Consider the following 14,525-nt stretch of genomic DNA (forward strand, 5'->3'; position numbering starts at 1 on the left):
CGGCGCGTCGGAGGCTGCGCTCGGCTCCGCTGGGCTCCGGCGCGGCTCCGCAGCAGCTGCCGGGAGGGGAGGCGGGCGCCGCCGCCCGCGCCGCGCCGATGGGTCTCCTCCTGCTCCTCTGGGCGTGTGCGGCCGCCGCCGGGGCAGGTGAGGGTCCGGGGCTGCGGGGCCGGTGTCCGCCCCTCGTCTCCTCCCCGGGGAGAAGGGGCGAGGGCTGGGTCCGCCGCCCGGTGTGCGCTGGCGGCGGGTGGAAAGTTTGCGGGGCGGCGGGTTGTCCCCGCGGCGGAGAGCGGGAGCGGCCCCGGTTCTGCCGGCTGCCGCCGCGGCGGGGCCGGGCGTCCCTCGCGGAGCGGGGCGCGGGTCTCTGCAGGGCGCAGCCCGGCTTGTCCCCAGCGGGGAGCCGCTCCGTGGTGCCGTGGTGTAGGCGAGGGAAAGTTTTCCGAGAGCGGCGTGCGGGGCCGGCCGCGCCGTGGGTCTGGGCGGGCGGTGCTGCCCGCGGAAGCGGAGCCGGGAGGAGCCGCGATACAGGCGGGAGGTGGGTCGCAGGTGCGTTATTCCTGCCGGTGCTGTGCCCGCTACGTGATTCCTCCAGCGTGTCGCGACCGAAGTGCCGTTTCTTGTGCCTTGTGGAGGCTTTGTTCTCTTTCCCCTTGCCCCGGGTACCGCTCTTCTTCGCTTGGAGCCCACGAGGGGGACGTTTCTCCCTAGTGCTTGTAGCTGTTCTCAAGGAAATTACCCCGCATGATTATCACAAGTGCAAGGGAATCCGTGTTTTAAAATGATAATTATTTTCGTGATAATTATTACCTGATCAAAATCCAGAGATCTCGAAAGGCATGACATAAAGAAGTTGGACGAAAATACCGCCTGTCCTTTTGGTAGTGGTGTTACCACCTAATAGCGCACACGGGCATTTGGAATGGTCAGTAGGACTCGAAACTCCACTACTTGGAATTGTGAAGCCACTCAGAAAGTTCTTTGTGTGCAACAATTGCCGCTAAAGCTGTGAGAGGAGAGAGCAAAATGCCTCTCCTAGACCCTACGCTTGACCGTTTGAATGATTGCACATGGGTACGTGGAAATGAGTTGGTTGTGTGGAGTGTGCTTTCACTTGAAGTTTTACCATTCCCAAATAGCACGTCACACACGAGAAAATTTTAAATGTGCTGCATATGTTGCATGGCTGGACATTAGCTAGATGGAACGTGGCATGATTGCTGGTGCTTGGGTGTAAGTGATACGGGTGCAAGCAGAGAATACAAGCTGTCGGAGCTGTAAGGCAGAATTAATTTCTTTTAGGAATTTCCTAGTGACATCATTCATAATTATATGGCTTAATCCTCTAATCTACTGTAGTGCCTTCAGTTCACATTGGGCCAAATCCTGAAATGATTTCTATTCCCGCCCACCTGACTGAATCATTTGGAGTTTTGCTTGTGTAAGCCCCTGATTTAAGGGGAATGGCCCAATTACTTTAAATAGGAATTGAAAGCAACATCAGTCAGGATCGGGCACAAGCTTTGCACAGTTCTCCAGTGAGAGCGGACGGGTTGATGGTTAATTTTTACTTCAGAAAGAAACGGTATTTCCAGCTTCTTGTTCCACTGAAGACAGGCGGCATAAAATACTAGATGCAAATGTGTTTGATATGCCTGTGGTATTTTTCTGATAGACTGTGGGAGACCACAGGGGAAAAGGAGACTTGGTTATCATACTGAAGCTGCTGATTTGTTGTTTATTAATTATTAACTAGGCTTTTGAGTGCCTGCTGCAGTTTGAAGAGCCAGCACAGGAAAATGACTAGGTATTTAAAGCAGTGTAGGCTCTTGCTAAATAGCTGCTGTGACATTAGAAATAGTCTCTGTTTTTGAAAGCGTTTTAAAAGCTGGAAGGGGGCACACTGAAGTTGTCACACATGATCCTTCACTGGCATAAATCGAAGCCTGTGGAGCTACAGTGATCTATACTTGTTGAGCCTCGGGTATTCAGGCTGGAATAAACAGCTTTAATAGAGCAGTGGAGCTACTGTGATTTATGGGAGTGCCTATACTTGCTAGATGCGGTTTCTGTCCTCACCCTGTTGATGTCTGTGGCAGAGCTTTCACTGACTTTAATGGGGTCAAGGTTTGTCTTACTGGACGTAGTTTGTCCTCTCCATTGAGCGAGTTTTAGTCCCTGCTCGACCTCCCTTCATATTAGTAGGTTTTCACTGATCTGAATAGATCCAACCCCTTTCAAATGAGGAACAGCATACTCTGTTTTTGGCATGGACAGCAGATGCTGTCTTTCCTAATAGATAAGTTCACATGATTTACAGTGTACTGCTTTTATTCTGAATGAAAACCTTAGAAGAAATAACAAGTCCTCCTGTTTTTCTTCTAAAACAACCTTTGCTTTTATGTTTTTTAAATTTTTGTTTGTTTGGGTATTTTTTGTTTGTTGTTGTTGTTTTTGTTTTTTTTTCCCCTAGAAAGGCTGCTCCCTGCATATATATATATATATGTGTTTGTGCCTGGAGTTTGTAGGCTGCAGCCCTTTCACTGAAGAGTTGCTGTAGGTTGGGAACCAATATGTAAATAAGTTCTCTCCTGTTGATCAGTTGGTCCGTCAGTGTGTACGGCGTCAGTTGTGGTCATTCAGTGCTTGAGTGTCTAGGGTGAGTGAAGTCAAAGATAGTAGTAAAAGCCTGATGATGTAGCTGATTATCTGGGATGTTTACCTTTGGAGAAGTTTATCTGGTTTCGTATTCTCTAATTTTAATTTTCTACAAAAGGGTACTTACACACACATCCTTACAAAAGCACTGTGTATGTCTTCACTTGGATGTCAGCACTCTTGGAGCTTCAGTTCTGCCGGTGCCTCTAGATCTTAATTTTCTTTGTAGAGTAAGGTTACTAGACACCCCCTAAAGCTGTCTTTTCAATATTTTTTACTACTTTGCCCCTTGTGCAGTAGTATCCTCTGCATTAGCACATCTAACCTATTCCAACAAGTTTTAATTCTTGAGTAAAGGGAAGGAGAAAGTGCCATAGTACAGATGATTTATGAGTAGAATACGTAACTTCTTGTTCGTTCTGTACACCTCAGTAATTTCTTAGAGCCTTTCAAAGAATCAAACTAAAGTATTTGCTGCTCAACTGATCCAGAAGCACAGTCCTGGAATAAAAAATGAATCAATTTAGACCCGAATGTAAAGTCCACTCAGTGGAAATCAATCTGGATGTGCTTAACAGGTAATGTCCTTGCTCTACGGAAGTCGGTTGGACTTTTACCATTGACTTCAGCTGTGTCAGGATTTAATTCTTGGAGCCTGTTGCCGTTACTAATGATGTTAGTGAAAAATTTCATTAGGAAAGTGCTTGGATCCCACATGAGATAGTTGACCTATGTCTCAAGCACAGATCTCATGCCACACTTCTTATGTTGGGAGAGACACCGTGTTCAGGCTGGCCTCTTCCCATCCCTAGAAAAAGGAGATGTATTTAATGAACTTGGTGTGCCATAACCACCAAGTTGCCCTGAACTTCTGAACGTAGCAATTTCAGACTGCTTGAGTGTGTGTCTTTTCTGTCAATCCCATCAGGTTCAAGGAGTGCTCAGTCTTTTCCTGGGCATAAGCCATTTCTAAATTTTAGGTTTAGATTTGTGCGTCTCCAGTAGGTGCTCCTGCAGACCAGAAGGCGCTACTGCGGTTCAGGTGGATGGATGTCTGCTGTTTGTAGGTAGGCTTTGGCACGCTTCACAGGCACTGTCCGTGCTGAAATACGGAGGTGCGCTTCCAAAGCAATATCAGACAGTTCTGTGAGGCACCCAGAGCTCTTGGATTACTGGATGGCGTCTTTTGCCCTGCTACCATATCTCCTCCAGGGTCATTTTTTTCCAGTCGGGCAAAAAGATTACATTTAGACTAGGAACTGTGGGGCCTGATCTGCAAGTCGCAGCTAGGTTTGAAATGTGAGAGGAATTTTCAGTTCTTGTGTCTCCTTGGAAATCGTGTAGCCAATAGATGAATGCTGTAAATCTCTTTCATCTTTTTGTACAGGTGGTTATGCTTTTATTTATTTATTACTCTTTAGCCTTATGAAGATACAGGATTAATGTATCTGTTTTAGAATCTTTTAACTTGTGTGTATTAAAATCTGTGGAAAGGAAATAGTGTAATTGAAAGAATTGGAAAAGTATACCTTCTCTTTCCCACAGTGGAGTTACTGTCTTACAAGTAATTACTGTGTGTGTGTGAGTGTGAAGGTACTACAAATATCTGCACTAGAGATTCTTCTTCATTCTTTTTTTTTTTATTGCTTGATTTGAAATAAAAATTGATCTGACCTTCTCTCTCTTTGTTTCTCTGTGCCTCCAACAGCTGTAGGATTTGGAATGGATCCTGACTTACAAATTGATATCATCACAGAACTGGATCTTGTGAATACAACCCTTGGCGTAACACAAGTGTCAGGACTACACAATGCCAGCAAAGCATTTTTATTCCAAGGTAAGACAAACATCCTCAATTCTCTTATTTCGCTTCTGCCTGCTTTGATGCCTAACTGATTTCCTGCAACGGTGGTCTTACTTAACTGTTGCTTTCTTTTATTTTTAATTTTTGGAAATAGTCCTTGTTAATTTCCTGAAATACATATTGTATTATTTTTTTTTTTTGTGCGCTGTCAGGTAGTTGAGGTCAGAGATCTTTAGGGAAGTATTTTTGTGTAGGCTTTCAACACTCCCCAATACTTATTTCTAACTAAATACGTCAAAGCGGTTCCAAGGCATGGACTGAGTTGTATTCTTGTGTACTGTCTCTCTGTGACTGTAGACATGCAGGGACACACACAGCTGAAGCTATGTAACTATGAGAATGCGTTTAATGTGTTTACACTGGTTAGTAACACGTAGCAAGTCTTTCATCAGCTTTGTGGAAACTGTTAAAGTGAGAAAATTGAGCAGTATTGCATTTAACTGTCCAAACTGAACACCAGGTACAGAATAGGTCACTTTGAATTGTGATTTTTTTTTTTTTTTTTCTTTCAATATTCTAAGATGAAGTGTTTTAAAATGTTGTGGGGTGGCTTTTTCGGTATTTTGAGCGAATGAAGTTCTGGATGAATTAACAGGTTTTACCATGGATTGAAGTAATATCCAGATTAAGAGACAATGTCCCATGTGGTGGAAGCACTGAGTTGCTACAGTATGCTAATTAGGCGAGAAAGACATTGACATCAATTGACATTAGCATGCACATTAAAGCACAGTTAGGAACATTTTTATTGTGGAGACTTCCTATGTTTGTTTTTTCTTTACTGTGCTTTACTCTGTGCTGAAGTGTGCATGTTAGTGTCATTTTGGTATCTGTCCTCTGTAGCTGTTTTTAGAGGCAAACAGCTGTGATCTCATTTAGCTTTAGTTCTGGATCTGCAATGCTAACTGACTTTATTGTAAGAAATAAAAGAAGCAGGTCCATAATCTTAGTTTACCTGGCCAAGGCCAGTTTAGAAGCCAGAGCCGGGAGACTTCTGGAGGCCTTCTCAGGATTGTTAGTCATATTTCCAATGTTTTATGATACAGTGATAGCATAACTTTTACTGATTCCCAGGTTAATGTCTAGAAGAAGGGCACTAATTTATTCATTTAAAGATATCAGTTGTTTTTCTTCTGATACACCTGACTCCAGGTTTGTGTATTACGGACAAACAATATTAAAGTATGGTCATTCCTCTAAGGACTGCAATGGCCTGGCAGACTTAAAATACTTTGGTATTTCCAATTGCTATTCCATGCAGCTAATCAGAAACACACTGATGAACTGTCATGGTGAGTTTTCACAGACTGGTGGTCAGAGCTGCAGGGAAGAAGACTGAGATATGTTTTTCAGGACACCGACTGAAACCATTGATACTGAAAGTAGCTTTAAAAGGCTAATGGTGAAGATATGGATATTCAGTTGTTTTTGCTTTGGAGGACTCCACCTGTAGTTTACAAACTTAGAGAAGACTGGTGTAAAAATGGTAGAACTTGTAAAATTCACATGAGCACATAAATTGGAAGATGGGAAGCAATGAACAAAAAGTCACTGTGCGAAGTGAATAAACGATTCAGTCTGTAGTTAGGTAAATAAAGGTTTTTTTAATTCCCATAACAGAAATTCTTCTTGCTTATGCACACAGGAATAGCTCTGTGCTTGGATATCGCCTCTAGTTTAAAACTTCTTGGAAGATGGCTGGGGAAAAATTATTCTCTTCAGTTAAGCTCATCAGCCCTTGGGCTGGGAGAAGACTGAAGACCTTTGGTCTATTACTCCATCCTGAGAGAGGTCTGTGAGGGGTCTCTTTCTGCTGCTGTCAGACGGGATGGAAGTCTGAAGCCACGCTGTTGGCTTCCTCCCTTCTTGTTTATATGTTATTTGTTAAATGTCAGCAGTGTGTCGGCAGCTGTATGAATTCCCTTTTACTAACAGAGGTGACTTACTTTACAGCCACAGTTTGGCGGTGTGCCAGGTCCTTTGGCTGGAACCAGGAGATACTTAATTTTGATTTTTATCTTGCCGTACGGTAAAACTGATATAGAACTCAGGGCAACGTATGGGCAACTGCTATGTTTAAGTTAGAAATAATACTTTTTTCCGTAAAGATTCACAAAAAAAAACTAGCCAACGTGACACCCCCTGGGGGAGAGAGGAGACTGGAAGTTAGTGCTTAGTTTCAAAATTACTGTATCCTCTTGGACCACATATTCCAGTCTCCAAGATGTGGTAATTTCAGCAAAGCTTTGCTTTGATTAGTTCTTACCATATGTGAGTAGTTAACGCACGCTGTGCCTTGTGGTGCCATGCTGGTCCGGTGTTGGCTCTGGGCAGGGGAGGACCTCACCTGGCAGGCTGATTGCTGAGCATGGAGTCCCATTAGAAGACCTCTTTACTCATGTGCTTTGACCGCTGAGGATTCCCTAGTTTAGTAAATGAGAAGAAGAGTTTATCAGTGTGTTCTTTGGTGTGTGGTTTTCATAGGGACAGTTTTGCCCGCTGCCTTTGGCAGTGTCCTTACAGCAAAGTAATAGGGCTCTGAGCTTACAGAAAGGTTCCCCGTGGATCATTTTCTGTCCTCTAAGATGTATTTTCTAAAATGGCATTATTAAAGCTGTTGATACCGAGAGTGTTTCTTGGTGTGTCCCTGGAAGTCTACATCTTTGAGGTAGAGAAATGGTAATTCTTCCCCAACCCAGACAGTTATGTATACCGCTGTAGTGAAAATATGGATTGTTTTCCTAAGCAAGATTCTTTTTCTATGAATTAAACTCTTCGAAAACGAAAGCTCTGTAAGTTTCTGGCATTTTTTCAGTTGCATTTAGAGGCAAAAGGGGGGAAGGAAGAAGGGCGATGATGGGAAGACGTGCACAAAAGAAAGAATAATACTATTTTTACTTAGATTTTTTATCAGTGATGTTAGTTCTCTTACCTTAAGTGACATACTGTTTGTTACAAAGTTTCTGGGGAGTGATGTCATGATTTGATTTATCCTACAGAAAACGTAGAAAGACTCTTTTCCCTGGAGAGTTAGCAATTTCAGTCCAAGACCACCTCAGTGAAGCCAGTGGAGTATTCTGATTTTATAATAATATTGGCAGCAACAGCTGAAACTCAGATTTCCAAGTGAAGCGGCTTTACAGGCAAAGAAACAAATTCGGCTCCATTGCAAATTGTGTGACAGCATGATAGAACCAAAGTGGCAATTGAGAGATGTGGGTTGCCTTTGGGCAAGCAAATCTGTTCCTAATTCAGAAAAACGTAGAAACCTATGATTAAGTGTAGTCATCTGAGGGGTCCTGTTGGGCACGGACTTCGATTATTAGAGTATTTCGGTTAGATTTTTGATTGATCAGTTCCATTATTTGTGTGTTTCAGTTCCATTTTTTGTGAAATGTGGATGAGGGAATCCAAAAAGCAGTGTAAGTGCTGCCAGTGTGAATTAGATGAAATGTAGATATCTAACTTTCAGTTGCAATTCTGCAGTCTAACTCTTAAGATCCCTAGCATTATGGTGTCTTAATTATTTATCTTTTATTTATTTATATGAACAAGAGTAGGGGGGGAAAAAAGGCTTTGTGTGGATTGTTCTAGCATGAAGGGACAAAGGAGGGGGAGTGGAGAGCCTTTACTAGAGTGCTCTTGGGGAACTGGGCACCCAGGATCCTGGTGTCTGATCCCAGATCTCCTTATCTCCAACCAGGATTCCAAAGAATTCAAGGAAACAGTTCTGGGGGTGCATGGGAAATCTACCTCAAAGAAATATATTGAAAATATTAATCATCCACCTAATGCATTACAATAACATCTTACAAATGTTGCATGAAAGACATCTGTAAATAGTATCTTACAAACATGACAAAATGATACTGAAATTCCTAGAACAGGATTACAGTATAAATTTTAGCACATTAAGAAACACTGAGCTGTGGCTCAATTAGTGGGGCTCAGTCCTGTTCTATGTCTTGGATAGCAGGGAAGCAGGGCTTGTTTTGACCCTGTAGGTGGAAACCTCAGCAGGATCTTGAGTTCAGTGGCAGGGAAAGGCTGTCATTATAAATAAGGCAAGATGAGGTGCTTAACTGGTTGTCCTGTTTCTAGGTAGACTGAGCCCAGTTTTTAGCCTAGCTGTTACATTACGTGATTACCTCAACCAGTCTGACTTTTGTCCTGTGCTCAGTTCTTGTTGGGGAAGTAAAATTTTATTCCTTTTACAACCTGTCAGCTATGCGCATTTCTTCTTAATTCTTCTCTCAACATCTCTTTTGAACTAACAGAGGCTTAAAGCCTTTACTTGTAAAGCAGTTGCTCCAAGAAGTTTATTAACGCTTTGCTGTTTCCTTTCCTAACAATCTGGCAGTATTTTTCAATTTAGTCTTTAAATTGGAAATGGTCTTTTTACTATGTATACTATGTATAGCACTCAGTAACTTAGACCACAGAGTAGTGTTAAAAGTGTAGCTATACATAGTCCTTTCTTCCTTGACCGTTTCTTTAGTTGTATTAAATGACTGCTGGATTTGGATTTATAAGAAAAACACCTGGCCTGTGGCTCCTGCAACACAGAGTTTGGTCATGCCCCTTCTTCCCGGTTTGTACAGGTGACTGCCAAGTTCTTTTCTGTACAGTCGCGGCTTCACCAGGAAAGGTAAAAGAAGAACATGTATTTTAAAGCACAGAGAAAAGCAATGTTTTTTGTGAGAAAAGAGTGAATCTTGTTGAGTTCCTGAAACAGAAGGGCCATGCTGCTTCAGGCCAAAACAGAGAGCAAAGCTGCAGTTCCAAGGGAGTAGAGGTGACTCCCACCAGACTCACTTGAGCTTCCAGATGTGGTACATCCCTCTCTGTTGGTGTTTCCTCTCAGTATGTTATGGATCCTGATTTTTTTGGTTTTTTTTTTTTTTTTTTTAGACATCTTCCTCCTTGACTTGCTAATCCCTCGCTTAGAGAGTAGAGGTGTTTCCAGATCCCACTCTAGGAGTCCAGGTCCTAAAAGTCAGCTTTTGCAGTACAAAGTCTAAGGGATTCGATATTGTTGTCAAGAGTGGGCACATACCCTTTACATCAGGAACGTTAGCTGCGCTTCTGCTAGGAAAGTCTTCGGGACGCACTTGTTATGCCCTGGCTATGTGTGTGGGGCAGTAGCTCAGCACCAAGGTGCGCTCAGTAAATTCAAAGGCTGGGTGAGTAGGCTGCTGCCTTCATTTGTTAGCACGTGAACGTCTTCTCACCTGATTCTCGGTGACCTGGTGCGATGGCTGAGGTTTTAATCCACTTCAAATGTTAAAGCTCAGTTATACCAGCGTAAGGAGCAAGGTGTGTGAGCTGCAGAGCGCAGAAAAGAGCCGGGGACTGAATGAGAGGAAGCAGATAATGGTTCAAGGAGGAAACATGCAATTACTCTTCTGGGGGTGGACAGCAGGGAGGCCTGCAGTGAGGAGGAGAGATAAACTTTAATTTGAGAGTTCAGGGCGTCGGTCCCTCTTTACACGAGATAATGCAATGAGAGTCATTGCTTTCTGTGTGATCTCTCCTGGTATGTTTATAGCAAATATTAAGTGTGAGCAGTGTTGTTTTTACAGAGCAGAAACCTTACAGAAGCAGAAAAATTAGGAAGGCGCGCAACATGGGTGGCTTGAAATCTGTGTGCTGCCTTCAGTGTTGTAAAAGAGAGTGGCTCTAGTACTTTTTCCATGTCTAGCGGTACCTGAATACCCTGTCTTGGATGCTGGGAGGTTTCAGGACAGCAGTGGTGCAGAGCCTCTGGGCACGTCTCCCCGGGCTGCCAGCGTCCTGCTCCTCCACATGCTTGGCACGGTCGGCAAAGCAGACAATGCCCCGTGTGCTGTTGGAAAGGAAAGGAACTTTTTGGGTTTTTTTAACAGATACTGCCCACCTGGGCTCGCAGCTGCTTGCTTGCTGCTTCCCTCCCGCTGGGTGAGGTTTTTTTGCCCTTTTGCCATATGGTTTCCCTGAGGCGCCAGCAGCCAGGACGAGGCGCCCTGAGGTGAGGTGGGGCGGTTGGAACCGGCTGGAACTGGCCCTGTCTGGCCTGGGGCAGCTCCTGTCTCTCCTCACAGAGGCAGGGCCCTGCACCTCACATACAGGTATATCGTCATGGAAACTCTGCAACCTCCTCAAACTCTTCAACTTTTTTTCTTTTTTGAAAAGGCTAGAGTGAGGTTTTTTCTCCCCCCCCATTATGTGCCCTGTCATGCAGGTCTGTGCTGATTTCCACAAGGGCGGGGTTAATTTGGGGTTTTACTCTGTGTTGCCTGTGGGGATTCCTGGGACCTCGGGAGGGAAAATTGTCATAAAATTAGGCCTTTGTATGTCATAAAATTGTGCCTTTGTGTGTGTAAGCAAAAATAGTATCTACGTTTGAGGTGTGGGTCAGCCTCTTGCCCTGATCATGAGGTAACATTTTTGGCGTTGCTGCTTCCTTTGTGCTAAATTTTGACCATTTCCCTTCTCTTTCCACTGAGATCTCCCTTCTGAAATCCTGCTCTCGCTGGGTGACAGCAGAATTGGTGGTTTACTTGAAGCCGATCTGCTTTCAGGGCTTGTTGGCTCTGAAGGCAGTGAGGGGCACCTCTGCTCGCCCATGGTGGTGGCTCACAACCGTGGCTTCACGGAGACGGTGGGGACCAGGCCAGCATGACCGAGGTTTGTGGGGTGGTGACAAATAGGACCTGTCTGTTCCCTTGAACAGAGCGGGATCCTCGCCCACTGTCCACATTCGTCCCTTGGGACGTCCCCATGCTTTTACGAGCTCCATCTTGGCCCTTAGGAGCTGCAGCCGCTGCCCACCATCCTAGAAAGGTGCCAGAAAGTTCCCTCAGTGCTTTCAGCCCTTTGTACAGCCCCTACAGAGCTGCTCTGTAAAGCACTGCTAAAAGAGGAGTTAAAGATACTGACAGCTGGCCTGGCTGCACCCAAGAGGATGGAGGAAAGTGTGACTTCTCTGGTGGGGATGGTTTCTGGGCTTGCATCCATCAGCAGGATGCAGAGCAAGGTCTTGATCTCTTTTTTGTGATCTTGCGTGCTTTTCCTGCTTTTCCCCTTTCCTTCCCAGACTTCTGTGGAAGCTGGAAAGAAGAGGGAAATGAAACTGGAAATTTAGGGGCAAGGAATGGGTACATAAAGCGACAATAATATAGTTGGGATGAACGGGCTCCCCTGAGAGCCAGGGTGCGATAGAGGCTGGTGCTGGGCAGTGGATGGTGAGAGGCAGTCAGATGAGATTAACTGTGACGGGCAGGGCAAGGAAATGGAGACTTAGAGGGGAGAGAAGAGACACAGCTGTGCTGAGAAGCTGGAGGCCAAGAAGGAAGCGGGTGATGGCTGGGCAGAGAAGCTGTGACAAGGACGATATAAGGACTGTGACTTAGAAGGGAGTGAGGTGCAGGGATGAAGAGCATGGTAAGGGGAGCCATGGACAGCAGTTGGGAGAAGCAGGCTGGAGAGAGAGGCAAGGGGATAGGGCCCGGACGGGAAACTCGAGGACTGCAGTCTTCTACAGGGTGGGTAGGACTGGGCAAAGGTTTTCTTACGGTAGAGGCAGCATAATAGGGAAAAGCACTAAAAGTTCAGATTTGGTAGTGCTGCAAAGTATCAGTGATGTGTGGAAATTTTTAACAAATATTTTTGGAGGATACAACTTGGATAGTGTGTGTGGCTTTTTTTTTTTTTTTATTAGTGATTTAGAACGCTAATTTTGCTGTGCTTTGGTTGTTCACCTGTAAAGTTGAGGTACTATTACCGTTTCCTCTAACAGTGGTGTGAAAGAATTAATTAATATTTGTAGAGGTCTCCGATACTGTGCTGGAATAGTTAACTTGGTCATAGTCTGTTCTGTCTTCAGAGATAGATTTGAATATGGTAGATTCAAGGTGAGCCTTGAACAATAAAAATAAAGCAAAAATCCAGACCCTTGTTTGTTAAGTAAATATTTTTTGCTCTTTGTTCTTTACTTTGTGTACTGACTGAGATGGGGGGCACCTCTGGAAAGCTGTGTGATCCTCTAATTAAGAACAATTAGGAATGGTGTTGGAATGCACATCCCTGGAGGGCTAAGCAAGGTTTGCCTGTGAGACTTTAACCCTAACATCTGTCTAACTTATCATTTATATTTGTTTTATAAATATAGCTAATGTTTTAATGTGTTTTGTATGCACAAAGTAACTTTTTTTTCCCCGATGAAATCATTAGGCTAAGCATTTTTTTTTCCTTTGCAAAACTGACCATTTTCAGAACAGAGGAATGATCTGGAGTTGGAATAGAATGAGCTAGGAGGGGATGAGTGAGATGAATCATCTTCAAAGGAAGAAATTAAAGATCACTTGAGACATAATTATTGAACAATGCTTTGAGGCTTTGAAGATACATAAACTACTGTTAACTTTGTCAGTTCCCAGCAGTAGTTTTTAAAATACTCATATATAGCCATCCAGTGCTGGTTGTTTTCACTCTTGTTCAATATTAGAATTATGTTAGAACCCTGTCTAGGAGTAAAATTTATCCAGCATATTGATGTGAAGGTATAATTTGTAAATTCTTGCAGAATTTCTCGTTCCATATCCTCTTGTTTCGAACACGCCTATCGCCCCCGCAAAGTAAGTGTAGACTAAAATAGAAACCTAGTCACATTAAAAGACAGTGACCAATTTCTACTTTTTTTTTTTTTTCATCCTGAATGTTGTCATGCTGCCTTCTGTTACTTGACATTTTTTGTGTTTCCTATCATGTCTGTAATGATTAGGAAAGAATTCTGAGCACACATTGCCTCTGTCCTTGGCAGTTATTTTTGCTTTCCTGGGAGACAATAATTGTGCTACTTGTCTATCTTCATTGCCACGGTGGTAAGTACGGGTGGGGGGGGAAGTGGGAGAAGCACTTCAGTATTTCTGTAGTATGCTAAAGGCCTTGAATGCTTCTGGCAACCTGTTGACAAATTCCTGTAACGAAGATAAGAAGAAAGGAAACAAAAGGTCTCTGCTCTTCAGTGGGCAGAGAGGGGGATGCAGAAATTAGTTTCTGATACTGCTAGTAAGTGTTGCATACTTCCACACCATGTGAGCATCTTGGTCCTTACAATGAAAGTAAATCAATTTAGATGAAAATAAGAAGAACCGTTTGAGTTTCTTGTATCTTCATCAGAACAGAAATTGTCTTTTTCCTGCAAAGGATTTTGGCAAACTGATACTCTTAAGTCGTATCATACTACACGTAATCAGGTTTTATTAACTTCTTGTTTAGCAAACGAGTATTAAACTGGAGTAAGAATATTGTTCTACGACGTCTTGTCAAGCAGGTCCGCGTGCTAGTCAGAGCCCTGGGAAGCTGAGGTGAGACAGAGTTGGTACTTGAGTTGTGCTGCCTTGAGGCGAGTCCCTGCAGAGTGCTGAGCAGCCCTGGGTGGAGAATCCTGCCCGAGTTCAGGGCAAGTCCCTGCACCTGATACTGCAGGTCTGGGTCGCTGGGCAGATGCTGGGGTAAAAGAGAGCAGAATTGGAGTGTTACTGCTGAGTTAAAACTGCTTGAAATGCAGAGGGAGGGAAAAGCGACGTTGAAGAATTGGGTTCTCACTGTTAGGCACTGAAACAAACTGGCCCATTATGGCTGGTTTTGATCCCATGAGGGATCTCTTAATTTTCTAAACAATTTTAATAGAAATGTGTTAATATCTGTTTGATAAGAATATTTACACTCATCCTACTTGATTAAATTACTTCTAAACAGAGCTATATCTTTTGCCTAAGAAGTGGTGTTATTTGAAATTATTATCACACATTTTTAAACACATACAATGATTTTCTTTTTTTAAAGATTTTGTACCTTTAAAAAGTACACAAAGGCAGATATAATCAGACCTAATGCAGGAGCCAGGCACGGACAATTTCCTGTGGTGAAAAACCCTGCTGTCTTGAACTACCTATCAAGAATAAAAATTAGATGCTACTTCAGACCTCAGCCTACTTCTATGCCAAATTCTAGATTAATCTTG

At 43.6% G+C, this 14,525-nt stretch overlaps 1 protein-coding gene across 3 annotated transcripts in view; it reads left to right on the forward strand.

The window, feature by feature from the left end:
• The window catches only part of NELL1 (neural EGFL like 1), a 292,766-nt gene continuing 278,241 nt past the window's right edge, over positions 1 to 14,525 (forward strand). For all 3 annotated transcript variants that reach the window (XM_054200528.1, XM_054200530.1, XM_054200529.1), the window contains exons 1-2: positions 1 to 147; positions 4,364 to 4,492. In XM_054200528.1, coding sequence (XP_054056503.1) covers positions 99 to 147; positions 4,364 to 4,492 — 178 coding nt within the window. In that variant the 5' untranslated portion in view covers positions 1 to 98. The remainder of the gene's footprint in view (positions 148 to 4,363; positions 4,493 to 14,525) is intronic.

Source organism: Rissa tridactyla, chromosome 4 (assembly GCF_028500815.1).
Source record: "Rissa tridactyla isolate bRisTri1 chromosome 4, bRisTri1.patW.cur.20221130, whole genome shotgun sequence".
NCBI classification, from domain to species: domain Eukaryota; kingdom Metazoa; phylum Chordata; class Aves; order Charadriiformes; family Laridae; genus Rissa; species Rissa tridactyla.